Source organism: Lepidochelys kempii, chromosome 1 (assembly GCF_965140285.1).
Source record: "Lepidochelys kempii isolate rLepKem1 chromosome 1, rLepKem1.hap1, whole genome shotgun sequence".
NCBI classification, from domain to species: Eukaryota; Metazoa; Chordata; order Testudines; family Cheloniidae; genus Lepidochelys; species Lepidochelys kempii.
In genome coordinates, this window is record NC_136380.1 from 342,393,397 (window position 1) to 342,408,887 (window position 15,491).

At 45.4% G+C, this 15,491-nt stretch overlaps 1 protein-coding gene across 2 annotated transcripts in view; it reads left to right on the forward strand.

The window, feature by feature from the left end:
* The window catches only part of SFMBT2 (Scm like with four mbt domains 2), a 189,652-nt gene that overhangs the window by 36,861 nt on the left and 137,300 nt on the right, over positions 1-15,491 (forward strand). For both annotated transcript variants that reach the window (XM_073328829.2, XM_073328832.2), the window contains exons 3-4: positions 9,202-9,296; positions 13,828-14,068. In XM_073328829.2, the coding sequence (XP_073184930.1) occupies positions 9,202-9,296; positions 13,828-14,068 (336 nt within the window). The remainder of the gene's footprint in view (positions 1-9,201; positions 9,297-13,827; positions 14,069-15,491) is intronic.

Consider the following 15,491-nt stretch of genomic DNA (forward strand, 5'->3'; position numbering starts at 1 on the left):
TGCTGCTGTGTTCACTAAAAAGGTTGATTGTGACCAGATGTGTAACACAATTAATATTATCAAGGTGGAAGGAGTGTAAGCCAGAATAGGGAAAGAACAGGTTGAAGAATATTTCGATAAATAAGATGTATTCAGGTTGGCAGAGCCTGACGAAATTTACCCTAGGGATTTAGGGAACTAGCAGAAGCAATCTCTGAACTTTAGGGATTATCTCTGAGAACTCATGGAGGATGGGTGAGGTTCCAGAGGGCTCGTCAAGGGCAAACTTAATACCCATCTTCAACAGGGTTGGGGGAGGAAAGGAGGACCCAGGGAATTATAGACCAGTCAGCCTAACCTCAATTCCTGAAAAGATAATGGAGCAAACGATCAAACAATCAATTTGTAAGCAGTAGAGCATAATAGAGTGATAAGAAATAGCCAGTATGGACTTGTCAAGAACAAATCATGCCAAGCCAACCTAATTTTCTTCTTTGACAGGGTTACTGGCATACTGTATGGGGCAGAAGCAGTAGATCGGATATATCTTGATTTCAGTAAGGCTTTTGACACCGTCTCCCATGACATTTTCATAAGCAAACTAGGGAAATGTGGTTTAGATGAAATTACTATAAGATGGATGCACAACTGGTTGAAAGGCCAATGAGTAGTTATCAACGGTTTGCTGTCAAACTGGGACGACCCACCAAGTGGAGTCCCACAGGGGTCAGTCCTGGGTCTGATACTATTCAATATTTTTCATTAATAATTTGGATAATGGATAAAAGAATTTATAAAATCTGTGGATGATACCATGCTGGTCGCAGGCATTTTGGTGGACAGGATTAAAATTCAGTTCATACTTCACAAATTGGAGAATTGGTTTGAAATCAACAAGATGAAATTCAGTAAAGACAAGTGCAATGTACTGCACTTAGGAAGGAAAGATCAAATACACAGCTACAAAATGGGGAATGACTGGCTAGTGAGTAGTACTGCAGAAAAGGATCTTGGGGTTACAGTGGATACCAAATTGAATATGAGCCAAGAATATGATGCAGTTGTGAAAAAAAGCTGCTATTCTGGGGTGTAGAAACAGGAGTGTCCGTATGTAAGGCACCAGAAGTAATTATTCTACTCTCCTTGGCACAGTTGAAGTCTCAGATAGATTATTGTGTCCAGTTAAGGGCTTCCCACTTTAAGAAAGTTGTGGCCCAATTAGAGAGAGTCCAGAGAAGAGCAATAAAAATGATAAAAGATTTAGAAAACCTGATCTGTAAGGAAAGGTTGACAAAACTGGGCATTCTAGTTTTGAGAAAAGAAGAATGAGGGGGGACCTGATAAGTCTTCAGATAGGCTAAGGGCTGTTATAAAGAGTGGGGTGCTCAATTATTCTCCATGTTTGCTGACGGTAGGGCAAGAAGCAATGGGTTTAATCTGCAGGTAGTTAAGCACTGGAATAGGTCACCAAGAGTGGCTGTAGAATCCCCCATCATTGGAGGTTTGAAGAACAGGTTGGACAAACACCTATCAAGGATGGTGTAGGTTCATTTGTGCAGCCTCAGTGAGGGAGGATGGAGTAGATGACCACTTGAGATCCTTTCCGGCCCTATATTTCTATGATTCTTCCCAGCCGGATCCTTTCCTGTGTAGTAAGCAGGCCTTACAGTAGGTATTTCCATTCCTCATGCAGTCGCTGGCCCTGGTTTTAGTTGAGTCCGTTGTGACAACACTTCAGTCAGGAGAGGAAAAACAGTCTTGTTGTTTTGCTCACTTTCCCGGCCCTTGCCTCAGTTTCCCTTGGGGAGAAACAGGCCTCACAGTTTGAGGAAACACTGGTGCAGATGTCTGAGAAACCAGTTTTCAGTGATGAGCTGCCAAGAGTTTAACAAGCGGCTCCCACTATATTCCGTTCCTTAGCCTGTGAGAAATCCTGCATGCTCATAGGGTGGAGGGCTCCGGGGACAGAAATTCAGTTGTTCCCCCGTTTAAGCTAAAAGGCTTTACCAGAACCACAAGCAAGGGGGAAGGCAGCACCGCTTGTTAAGTGCACATTACTGGGAAGGGTAACAGGAGGCAGAAATGTATTTGAGCATAGCACAGGTGTTGGTGGTGACAGTGGGGAGGAGGGGCCAGAAAGATCCTGGCTAGATGGGACCGGGGGAGAGAGGAGAGGGATGTAGAGAAGAGTCAAGGGGGTGAGCACTGCATAGGGGAATATACCTAATACTTACTGAATTCTGGAGGAGCTCTTGGACTCCACAGAAGTATTATTTCTCAGCTTGTTGCTGTCATGAAGTTCCAAGCAACCTGCTGGGCTGGGTAGGGATGATAACTTGGAAGTCCTGAGCAACCATGGGCCATGTTGTTGTTGTCCACATCTGTGATCCTGGCTAATCAGTGAATTTTATTGAATTCCTAAGCATCTCTTTTCAAGCTTGGTGACATGAGATGCTTCCCTTCCCATATTGTTAACGGAGAGGTGGTGATAGTGGGGTGGAGAAGATCCTGGCTAGATGGGACCAGAATAGAGGGGAGGGATGTAGCAAGGAGTCCTGGTATAGAACCACTGTCCTTAAGTATGCACACAGACAACCCATGCAATGAATAGAAACATCACCTTCCCTTCCCCGCTCTTCTAAGGACAGGCAGCAGATTACAAGAAGGGGAGGTACTATGCTAATGTGTGTATTAAATTCTCTGAGCATGGACTAGTCGTTTCCAGAAACCTGAACAGTCAGTTTCATGTGAGTGCTTATGAAGATAATCAAAGTGCTCTCTCCTCTCACCATTCAATCTGGCTTCTGAGTGCTTGCTGGCTATTACATGCAAAATCATCACATAAGTTTAAATTCAGATCATTTTACAGATGAGGAACTGGGTTATCTGTCTAAGTAAGGTACTTATGTGGCTCCAATCACCATAGGATCTGAATGCCTCACTACCTTTAATGTATCTATCCTCATGACACCCTTGTGATGTACTCTTATCCCCATTTTACAGATGTGGAACTGAGGCTTAGTGACTTACCCAAGATCACACAAGGAGCCTGTGACAGAGCAGGGGCTTGAAGCAAGGTCTCTCAAGTCCTAGACTAGTGCCCTAAATGCTGGCACAGCCTTCCCTCGGTTTTCTATTTCCAGACTGGAATCCAAATCAGATCTTTTAAGTCCAAAGCAGACTGCAAAGAGTTACAGAGTGATCTCACAAAACTGGGTGACTGGGCAACAAAATGGCAGATGAAATTCAATGGTGATAAATGCAAAGTAATGCACATTGGAAAACATAATCCCAACTATACATATAAAATGATGGGGTCTAAATTAGCTGTTACCACTCAAGAAAGAGATCTTAGAGTCATTATGGATAGTTCTCTGAAAACATCCACTCAATGTGCAGTGGCAGTCAAAAAAACTAACAGAATGTTGGGAATCATTAAGAAAGGGGTAGATAATAAGACAGAAAATATCATATTGCCTCTATATAAATCCATGGTATGCCCACATCTTGAATACTGTGTGCAGATGTGGTCGCCCCATCTCATAAAAGACATATTGGAATTGGAAAAGGTTCAGAAAAGGGCAACAAAAATGATTAGGGGTATGGAAAGGCTTCCATGTGAGGAGAGATTAATAAGACTGGGACTTTTCAGCTTGAAAAAGAGACGAATAAGGGGGGATATGATAGAGGTCTATAAAATCATGACTGGTATGGAGAAAGTAAACAAGGAAGTGTTATTTACTCCTTCTCATAACACAAGAACTAGAGGTCACCAAATAAAAGTAATAGGCACTAGTTTTAAAACAAACAAAAGGAAGTATTTCTTCACAGGACACACAGTCAGCCTGTGGAATGCTTTGCTAGAGGATGTTGTGGAAGGCCAAGACGATGACGGGATTCAAAAGAGAACTAGATAAATTCATGGAGGACAGGTCCATCAATGGCTGTTAGCCAAGATGGGCACGGATGGTATCTGTAACCTCTGTTTGTTTGCCAGAGGCTGGGAGTGGGCCTCAGGGGATGGATCACTTGGTGATTGCCTGTCCTGTTCGTTCCCTTTGGGGCATCTGGCATTGGCTGCTGTTGGAAGACAGGATACTGGGCTAGATGGACCTTTAGTCTGACCCAGTATGGCTGTTCTTATGTTCTTTCATTGATAAAAAACGTAACTAGCTAGAACATAGGAATAGGTACAGGATAGTATCAGAACTGCTTAGCTGTGTGCCATAGACTCTTAAAGGGAATTCTCCTACAGATTGGTTGGTAGGGAATTTGGGCTTTCAGAACAAAGGATCTGGGTTCTTTTATCACTCTGAGGTTTTTCCCGTAGTCACATGGTCTATAATATTGACAGTGAAGTCCTGGATGACTGCAGTTTTATTGAAGTACTTTTAATTTCTATGGCACTTATCAACTGATGATCCCAGAGCACTTTAAAACCATTACGATGGTAGTAGCTGATTACTATTTATTTTGTTTGCATACCCAGGCCCACAGATACATGAAATGTGTAGACAAGTGTGACGGTTTCACCGAAAAAGAGCATAGAGCAAAAGGATCAATAACTGGAACCCACCAGTGTAAGCATATCATAAAATTAGCCATCACCCAGCGAACACCCTGGGGTGAAATCTTGACACCACCCCGCCCCTGCCCCTTGAAATGAATGGGAGTTTTGCCAGTGACTTCAGGAGCGAGGTTTTTGCCATTGGAATACAGGACTTGAGTACTGGTAGATGGTATGACTTTGTGAAAACCACTCTTTAGAATAATAATAATTCCAATATTATTAAATACTTTTCATTTATATAGCTCCTTTCAATCCGAGGGATTTGAACCATTTGATAGAGATCAGCAAAAATTGATTTGGAAACCCAGGCACAGGAAAAGGTTACGTGACTTGCCCATGGGCACACAGTAAATCACTGATTGAGTTGGGAATAGAACGTCCTGACTCTCTGTTCCTGGCCTAACCCCTAGGCAAGCCGACTGTGGTCACAGCTAATGCTTTTGCAGAACTCCAGAAAAGAAACAGAAAAAATACAAGAGGTTTTGGAGAATTTTTAGTCCCTTCCATTTCTCTGTAATAAAACTGAGCAAAACAAGACACTGAGCCCATGATAAACGGGTTCCCTGATGTTATTTTTACAGACACAGTAAAAGTAATTTCCTGATAAAGTCTGTAGAGAAATCAGCCTTCTGCTGTGTCAGAATGAAATGGTACGACTGAGAGCAAAAGCCTGAGGTCTCTGCAGCAGGAGGGGTGCTCAGCCCCTGGAGGCTCTCCATCTCAATGTGATGGGGTATACAAACCCAGCCTGGACCCAAAGGCGTTAAAAGGCAATACTGAGCCCAGTTAGCTCCCACCCTTTTGGCCTGCTGAGCCTGCTCCAGGAGCCCAGGTAAAGGTGCTGGGCAGGCTGCAGGAAAGAGGAATCCTTCTCTGGGAAGCCAGTCAGAAGGTTGAGCCTGAGACGGGGACCACGAAGGCCCACAGGAAGAGACTTCTCCAGCCACCACCCCCTTGAGAACCAGCAGCTCCAGCTACACCCTGCTCCTTTGGGCTTTTTTTTTTTTTTTTTTTTAAAGTAACTGACTGTTTGGACTATAGGGACCTTGCCCCAAACTGAAGGGATCTATAGGTAGGAAGTGGCCCAGAACAGCAGACTTAGACTCTCTGCAGGGAGGACCTTGGCAGTGTTACTTCCCACAGGGCCCTGGGCTGGGACATGGTGGAGAAAGAGTGCCTGGGTCTCCCTACCACAACCCCTTAAGGGCTGTCACCCAGATGCAGGTGGAGACCAGAAGATTCCTAGCTTAGGGTCAGGAACAAGGCACCTCTACCGCCCTGATGACAGCCGGAGGTCTGGTGCAATAACTGCTTGGGTTCCCGGCCCTCCAACACTCTATCTGGCTCAGTCTTGCCCTTTTCATTTGGATTTTTAAAACAGGTGCTTTTTATGTTTGTCACTTTACTGCACCCATCTTACTTCTGAATGCAAACAGAGCCTGATTTTTTAGCTCAGTCTAGTGACCCCTTTGGTAAAGGAGATCTGCATTAAATTCCTAGCTCTGTCACTGACATGTGACTTTGAGCAATGTAGATTTATATCCCAGCTTGCCGCACAGTAAGTGTTTGTGTAGACGTGACCATAGAGTCATAGATTTCAAGGCTAGAAGAGACCACTATTGTCATCCACCCTGACCTCCTGCATAACACAGGTAATGGAACCTCACCCAGTAATCTCTGCCTCTAGCCCATCACTTTTGTTTGGGCTGTAGCATCTCTTTTAGGAAGATATCCAGTCTTGAGTGCTGAAGATTCCTCATGCTCTTAGATAAGTTGGTCCAATGGTTCATTACCCTCCACTGTTGGTGGGAAAAAAGTTTGCTCCTTACTTTCTCATCTGAATTTGTCTAGCTTCAGCTTTCGGCCATTGGATCCTGTCGTGCCTTTTCCTGCTAGACTGAAGAGCCACCTATTATCAGAAATCTCTTCAATTGAGTTATTCCTGATTTACACCTGTGTAGTTACACCAGGTTGAAGCAGTGCAGGTGAGGCAGAATCATAGAAGATTAGAGTTGGAAGAGTCATCTAGTCCAATCCCCCCTGCTCAAAGCAGGACCAACCCTAACTAAATCATCCCAGCCAGGGCTTTGTCAAGCCAGGCCTTAAAAACCTCTAAGGATGGAGATTCCACCACCTCCCTAGGTAACCCATTCCAGTGCTTCACCACCCTCCTCGTGAAATAGTTTTTCCTGATATTCAACTTAGACCTGCCCCCACTGCAGCTTGAGACCATTACTCCTTGTTCTGTCATCTTCCACCACTGAGAACAGCCAAGCTCCATCTTCTTTGGAACCCCCCTTCAGGTAGTTGAAGGCTGCTATCAAATCCTGCCCCTCCCGCCCCCCCCCCCACTTGTCTTCTGCAGACTAAATAAGCCCAGTTCCCTCAGCCTCTCCTCATAAGTCATGTGCCCTAGACCCTTAACATTTTTGTTGCCCTCTGCTGGGCTCTCTCCAATTTGTCCACATCCCTTCTGTAGTGGGGGGCCCCAAAACTGGACGCAATACTCCAGATGTGGCCTCACCAGTGCCAAATAGAGGGGAGTAATCACTTCCCTCAGTCTGCTGGCAACACTCCTACTAATGCAGCCCAATATGCCGTTAGCCTTCTAGGCAACAAGGGCACACTGCTAACTCATATCCAGCTTCTCATCCACTGTAATCCCCAGGTCCTTTTCTGCAGAACTGCTGCTTAGCCAGTCAGTCCCCAGCCTGTAGCAGTGCATGGGATTCTTCCTTCCTAAGTGCAGGACTCTGCACTTGTCTTTGTTGAACCTCATCAGATTTCTTTTGTCCCAATCCTCCAATTTGTCTAGGTCACCCTGGACCCTATCCCTACCCTCCAGCATATCTACCTCTCCCCCCAGCTTAGTGTCATCCGCAGACTTGCTGAGGGTGCAATCCATCCCATCATCCAGATTAATGAAGATGTTGAACAAAACTGGCCCCAGGACTCATTGTTTTTATAACCCAGTATTCAAAAGAAGTTCTAGTGTATTTAACATTAAATAGGGCTGTGATTTCTTCTCTGAACTCCTTTCCCATGCTGGATATGTTTAGAAAACGCAGTTCTGCTGTCATCTGTTTTTTTTTTTTTCCTCAGATGTGTGTCTGGCTAAATCGGCAGCAAATATAACCTCTTCCTTTTCCTTTTAATAATGAGACATTCCTGTTACATGATATAACTTTTGGATCTTGAAAATGGGAGACCTGTAGCAATAATGGCAATAAATTAACCCTGCCGTTTTCTTCATAAAACTGTCTGGGGAGGTTTCTTCAATCAGTTCGTCATGGGCCACTTTAATTACATCATGCCCACGCTGATGAATGCTTTGGAAGGAAAGGGTCTCTCGGAGTTTGCCTGATAAATGCTTATTGCAGAGCCTCAGTATTAGACTGTAAATATTTGCTCTGGGTTGAAGTCGTTCTTCCAAGATTGCCTGGAAACATTATTTTAAAGTAAAATAAAAGCAATCAGATGTGGCTGATTTTCTGTAAGTGAAAGAACATTTGTTTGTAATTTGTATTATTTGTATTTCAGCAGCACTTTGAGACCTTAGTCCCATTGTTCTAGGTGCTGTACAGATATGTAGCAAAACCTGTGAATAATTATGGATCTTTAGGTGTGGGATGGAGTATATAGGGGTTAATACAGAGGCTCGAGAGTCTGAAGATCTAGATTCTGTTCTTAGATCTGCAGCTGATTTCCTGTGTGATCTCAGGATAGATATGAAAATGGTCTTTGCCTCAGTTTCCCCATCCGTAACATGGGGGTAGCATTATATATCTCACGGGATGTTGTGAGGATCAGTTAATTGTTTGTACAGTGTTTTGAGGTCTTCACATGAAAGGTGTTATAGAAAAGCAAAACATTATAAGTAGCTGTAATGGGAAACTGGGAGATGGCATCTGAGTTCCATCATCAGTCTCTTCACAGCCACAGCAGGGTTCCTGCTTTCAAAGCTCAGCTTCTGACTAATTAAATAAAAGGGGAATTTCCCCTAGCTGTTCACATTATAGGGCCTATGATATGCAGTTGAGTAGTTCTGACTCCATCCAGCAAAAGGCAGTGTTGACGCATAGATACTAACATATTTGCAACGGTGCACCCAGTAGGGGGGCAGATCCTAAGGTGGTGTAAATCTCTATCCCTCTGTTGGCTTCAGGGGCAGTGCTGTAACTTACGGCAGCTGAGGATCTGGCTCAGGGCCCTTAGATCATAAATTCTTTGGGTCACAGACTTTATTATTTGTTTGGCATGTTTACCCACTGTACTGCACCACATACGCTCATGATGACTGATGGAGGAGAAGTGAAAGTTTAATGTGAACATTATAAAATGAGTTGTGAAATAGTGTGGGCTCTCTTGCACTGCCATGTACAATGGTTTCTGTTCACGCACCCAACTGGACCACAAAGGCCGAGTTCTTTAATCTCTGGAGATTAAAACCAGCAAACCAAATAATTTCCTGGAAATGCAGTAAAACCCATGGAATCCAAATAAGCATAATTGCTACAACAGGGTTTTTTTATCTTGTGTGGAGGTTTTACTGCCTGCCAGTTTCCCACTTTCGGCTGGTACCATTGTGTAGTTTATTGCCTGCATTAACCATGTTCTAATTTTATGTTGCTTTCCCCTCCCTCCCCCAACAGATGAAGGTTCTAGCATCGAGGAGACCGACTTCAACTGGGATGAATACTTGGAAGAAACGGGAGCAAGCGCTGCCCCTCACACCTCGTTCAGACACGTACGTACTTCACTTGGGCCTTGAGAAAGTTCTGTGCCCTTCCCCTTTTCATTCTGATTGGAGAGGGTCATCCTGGGAAATTTAAAGGCATGGCTGATGGCTCTTGAGGAAACATCACCAAACTTTTCTCTCTGCTTCTCAGATTTCTTCCTCCCAATCCAAAATGTTGGAATCCTTTCCCTCTCCTCCTAAAATCCTCTTCCTTCTCCTGTTGAACACCTGTTCTCATGCCTTTCTTTGGCTCCACTGGCTTCTCACTCTACTTCGGATTCAAGCTTCTCATCCTTACGCCTTCTCAAGGCCCTGTACTGCGTTCCTCTTGCCTACATTCAGCACTCATTCCCTCCCACTCTCCATCCTGCATCCTTTGTTTCTCCCGCCTCCTTGAGCCCTTTAATTTCTTCCAGGCCACCCCACCACACAGAAATTGCATGCATGTTGTTCCTTCAAAGCCCTCCTTAAAACAGGCTCTTCCGAGAAGCCTGTCAATGTTAAATAGCCTGGTTACCATGGAATGCCTCCTCTCAGCTCCAGAAAACGGTGTCTCTTGCAGTAACAAGCTATCAGCCTACATCGCAGAGAAACTCTCTGGTAGCAGAAATGGCCTCTGTGGGCACCTGAAGCCATACAACCGTCATAGGCCTGAGAATATGACACCTTCCCTCATGTGAAGTTGGTTCATTCGCACAATGGAATTCTGGAAGCACCATGGTAAAACAACCACCATCTGCAGCTCTGGTCCCAGGCCCTTCTTGGTTTGTGGAAGAGCATTGAGAGCACCTGGAATCCCTACGGACTGGGATTGTTGGCACTTTCTTTGAGAAGGGAAATCTATTGCTGTCCCAGAGCACATCACAGTGCAGCCAGTACTTAAGAAACCATTGCTTGATGCGACTGATCTCTCCAGCTGCTATCCATTCTCTAACCTCCAGTTCCTAAGCAAACTAACTGGGAAGCTCAACTCCTAGATACTGCCAATACCCTGGACTCCTCCCAAGCAGGCTTCAGGTTAGGACATGGAACAGAGATGGCCCTGAGGGATGATTTCTTCTTGGCTATGGACAGGGTCATATGCTCATGCTTTTATTGCTAGACCTTTCCATAGCATTTGATATAGTCAGCTCTAAAATGGTGCCATCCCACCTCAGAGTCATGGTGGGATTAGTGGGTTTGCTCGGAGATGAGTTCAACTGCCCCTCTCAGGCCACTCCCAGAGCCGTGATGGGCACCTTCTCCTCTGTCTCCCCAGCACTCACCTGTGGAGCCCCACAACATTCCTGTCTCTCCCCATCCCATTCGATACAGATGTAACCAGCATTACTACATCTTCTCCTCAGATGCAAACAGCACCATCTCCCAGCTGCCTGTACAGGGGCCTGGCTGAGACTGGCTGCGGGATGACTCTGGAAATGATGACTTGATGTTGGAGGGGAGAGGCATGCTTTTTGGAGAATCCTCAGCATGAGTGTCCACCTGGTCTTTTCCTCTGGATACTCAGAGAGCTGCGGTTGTAAAACGCTCCCAATTCCACCTACGTGAGGCAAGGAGATTGCAGTCCCTCCCATCAAATTCTGACATAGCCACAGTGATTCACACGCCACTGCCCGCCTGGCTGGATTAGTGTAATTCTCTGTCCTTGATGTGAAACTGCTGACCTTCAGTCGACAGTTGGTTCAGAGCACAACAGCTGTCCGGTGAGAGCAACTCGCTCCTTCCAACCCTCTGCTCTGTGCACTGACTCCTTGCTGAATACTGACTCCAGCTCAAGTTTTCATACCCCATGCTCAAAGCTCTCTATGGTAGTGGTTCTCAAGCAGGGGTCTGGGCCCCCCTGGAGAGTTGCAAGCAGGTTTCAGGGGGTCTGTCAAAATAAACCAGAGAGCAGGGCAAGCGTTAGACTCGCTGGGGCCCAGGGCAGAAAGCTGAAGCCCAAGCAACTTAACTTCGCGGGCCACCAGTGGTGTTGGGCCCTGGCCGATTGCCCTGCTTGCTACTCCCTAACGCCAGCCCTGGCGTTTAATCAAATGGATATGCCCGGATGTGGTTGTTGTGGCACAGGAGGACCATGGAATTTCTATAGTGCGTTGAGGGGCCTCAGAAAGAGAAAAAAAAAAAAAGGTTGAGAACCCCACCGCTGTGGCATTGGCTTGGGTTACCTAGGGGCCCCACCTCATCCTTTGTGATTGTGACCTTCCCCAATGGCCACGTTCCACTGGGATAATGGAACTATCAGCCTTAGGGGTGAGACCCTGGAGCCTCGAGAGAGAGAGAGAGAGAGAGACAAAATCCATGTCTACAACCCACCTTTTGTATAGCTATACCACACACAAAAAAATTCCCACTCCCCAAAATGTCACAGGCTGGTCATTGCAGAGAGAGATCATTACAGCTTAATGTGTGTAGTTGATCATTTTACGAGGTGCTCAGGTTCTGTGGAGATGGTCACTATATAAGAGACTAGCTGGAAGGGCCATAGACCAGCCCCAAGCCACGTACGCAGTTCCTGTTGACGGAAGGTGAATGCACAGATACCGGACAAATGGACCTGTGGTATGAAAATAATTAAATGATGCAACTTGTCAGTGCTTAGACAGCAGTAATCATGTGTGAGGCAGGTAAAGGAGGAGTCTTCCCAACTCCAGAGGAGCTGCATTCCTCTAGACTAGCAAAACACTGTTACAGTTGACCCCCAGGCAATCTTTTGTTATGTGCATTACTGTAGCACCTAGGAGTGCTAGTTATGGGCCAGGACCCCACTGTGCTAGGCACTGTACAAACACAGACCAGAAAAGCGTCCCTGCCCCAAGGGGCTTACAGTCGAAGTATAAGACGAGACACAAGAAATGGATTTAGGCAGTCTTCTGTATCCATACTAGGTACTTAAATGTCACCCTTTAACAGCAGTTTTTAACACGTGTTTCCTCACAACTTCCCTGTGAGGTAGGGATGTGTTGTTATCCCCATTTTAGAGATGGGAACTAAGTCACAAAGAGACTACCTTGCCCAAGGTCACAGAGGAAGTCTGAAGTGGCGCAGGGAATTGAACTCGGGTCTTCTCAAGTTTAGGGCGGTACCCTAACCAGGGGACTAACTTTCTTCCAAGCTTGGGAGGGAAAACTGGAGACATCAGAAGAACTCTTAAGTGTTACAGAAAGTTAGTGCATAAGGCATATGCTCAGATTTAACTCCATTGGTTTGGAATGTCCTACAGCAGTGGGTCTCAACCTTTGCCAACTGTACCCCTGTAACCCTAACTGTACCCCTTTCAGGAGTCTGATTTGTCTTCCGTGCTCTCAAGTTTCATGTCACTTAAAATCTCCTTGGTTACAAAATCAGACATAAAAATATAAAAGTGTGACAGCACACTATTACTGAAAAATGGCTTATTTTCTCATTTTTGCATTATCATTATAAAATAAATAAATTGGAATATAAATATTATGCTAACATTTCAGTGTACAGTATATACAGCAGTATAAATAAGTCATTGTCTGTATGAAGTTTTAGTTTGTACTGACTTCGCTAGTGTTTTTTATGTAGCCTGCTGTAAAACTAGGCAAATATCTAGAGGAGTTGATGTACCCCCTGGAAGACGTCTGAGTACCCCCAGGGGTACACATAACCCTGGTTGAGAACCACTGTCCTACAGAATATGTATTGTATTCTCTAGCGTTCAACAGGCAAGTTGCTCGGGACCCAGTCCTGCTTCTGTTGCCATCAATGGGAGTTTTGCTGTGAACTTCTTCTTCTCTTCAGCTGTCTGTAATGGTGGCTGGTGATGCTGCCTGTGCCTTCTTCACCAGGGCGTTAAGAGCCTTAATCAGCGAGAGCATGGACCCGCAACCAGTGCGGTCAGTGGACGCATTATCACTGTCGTCCGTGGGGGCAGGATTAGGCTCAGGGTGCTTATAAAGGGCTCTGAGATGGTCCTGGTCCTCAGAGATGCTCTACACCTGAGAGACAGAATTACAGGTATGGAGCACCTCTGAGGACCAGGCCTCAATTATAAAGCACCTCACACACAACCAGAATCGGGCCTGTTATTTTCTGGTGGAGCTGCATAGCAACAAGTTCTTTGGATCATACGTTGGCTTTCTCTCCAGCTCAAGTGAGTCTTTAGTAGTGGCACATAGGGCTTGTGCTGGCCCTCAGCATGGGGTGGAGCTTCACCCATTCCCAGAGGCCATGCTTAAAATTATTACTGGCATGACAGTCTCACCTACAGGCCCAACTGAGATCAGAGTGTCACTGTGTCCAGGCACATCATAATAGATAGTTTCTACCTCAAAGAGCTTATGGTCTGAATAGATGAGGGTCAGAGATAGAGTGACTTGCCCAAGCTCACTCAACCAGTCAGTGGCGGAAATAGGGATAAAACTGTGGTCCCCCGAACGGTTATTTAGTGCCCTGTCTGCGAGACCATGCCACTATGCACCTAAGAATGTCGCCTGCTAGCGTTGCTCAGATAGAGATCATGCCTTATTTTCCTTCTGTTATATGGAAAAATAATACCTATTTCTAATTTTGCAAGGTTGAAATCAGCCTTCAGAGCAGTTTCCAACCAGGGATGAAGTTAGAAGTGGCCAACAAGAACAATCCAGACACCTACTGGGTGGCTACGATCATTACAACATGTGGGCAGCTCTTGTTGCTACGTTACTGTGGCTATGGAGATGATCGCAGGGCAGATTTCTGGTGCGATGTGATGACAGCTGACCTTCATCCAGTGGGCTGGTGTACGCAGAACAACAAAGTACTGATGCCTCCAGATGGTGAGTTCTGTGCTTTCTGGTGGGATCATGGTCTAGTATAAGATCTGGTTCGACTCCAAGCCTACAATCAACCTGCATCAGGTCCACTGCTGGTGTAAACCTATGTAGCTCCATTGAGGTCACTTTACACCAACTGGGAAATTGGCCCTTAGACTTCACTGATGGATTCTGCTTGCCAAGAACTTGTGGGATCAAATCCTAGGAGGGGAATTGTTCAACAAACCGTAATAATAATAAAGTAAAAGTTTTGTAGATGAAAGTGTTGGGAAGGGAATTTGTCCCTATATTGCAAAACCAAAGTTTTCCATCGGGGAAAAATGGCCTTATACTTCTAGCAAGAAAAGACCAAATTCTGATTTCACTTACTCCAGTCCAGCCTCACAATCCTACAAAAAACCTTTCAGGCCCTTTGTCCCTATGCTGGAATCCTGACCGGCTTTGCTTTGGAAAGGTCAGAAACCATGCAGGGCCAAATCCTGCAGTCCTTACTCAGCCTTTAAAGACAATGGGCACATTGCCTGAGTAAGGACAGCAGAATCTGGGCCTTGTTCACAAGAGGCAACTATGGCTCCTCAGTTGTGGAGATGCGCAAGATTCTGACGGGTGATGGCTGTGGTTTCGCTGAGCAGGCGAGAAAGTCAGCTCAGTGGAGCTCCATATTTCCTGCCTGTGGAGGAATAGTGTATCGTGGTGGTCCTGGGCAACAGTGCGGTAGGGAAAGAAGCAAGTAGGGCCAATGGCTCCATGACATGGGTTGGCCATGCTCTTGCATAGAGGGCGGTATAGTGGGCTGCTGTAGCCCAGAGGCTGTAGTTGCTTCCATGGAATAGCGACCAATCTACTCCAGCTGGGCAGAGGATGCTCTTCTCCCCACCCTTCCATTTATGTTCGCTGCACTGTTCCTGTTCATTCAATCTTTGTGGGATGAAGATTTAGCCCCACCACTCGAGTTCTTTGGGAATCAAATGAAGGAACGTTTAAAATGATGCTTCTGAGGTCTGAGGGTTTTTTGGGGGGGGTGGGGGGTTACTGCCTGTTTCTAATGACTATTCCGAAGGTTGACATTTCATTTGCATGTTGTACATGATTATGGCAGAGATACTGCATTATACTGACCCGTGGTGTCTCTTCAATTAGAGCTATGCTCACTTGAGCTAAGGATGAATTTGGCCCATTCCTAGCGTATGCAGAAAACCGATCTGGTTTGTAGATGTCTTTGGACCCGATTTGGCCTGACTGTGTCCCTTGAATAAAAAAGGATGGATTTATAAAAAACACAAAAGTAGAGCTTGATACCCGAACGCAAATGTGATTGAAAGGTTTCTTAGCCAAGCCGTAATAAATCAGGCTGATTTCAGAGGGGTTAGATTTTTATTGGTCTCCTAATTTTTTATGTGGCTTCTTTTTTTTTTTTTTAAACTCC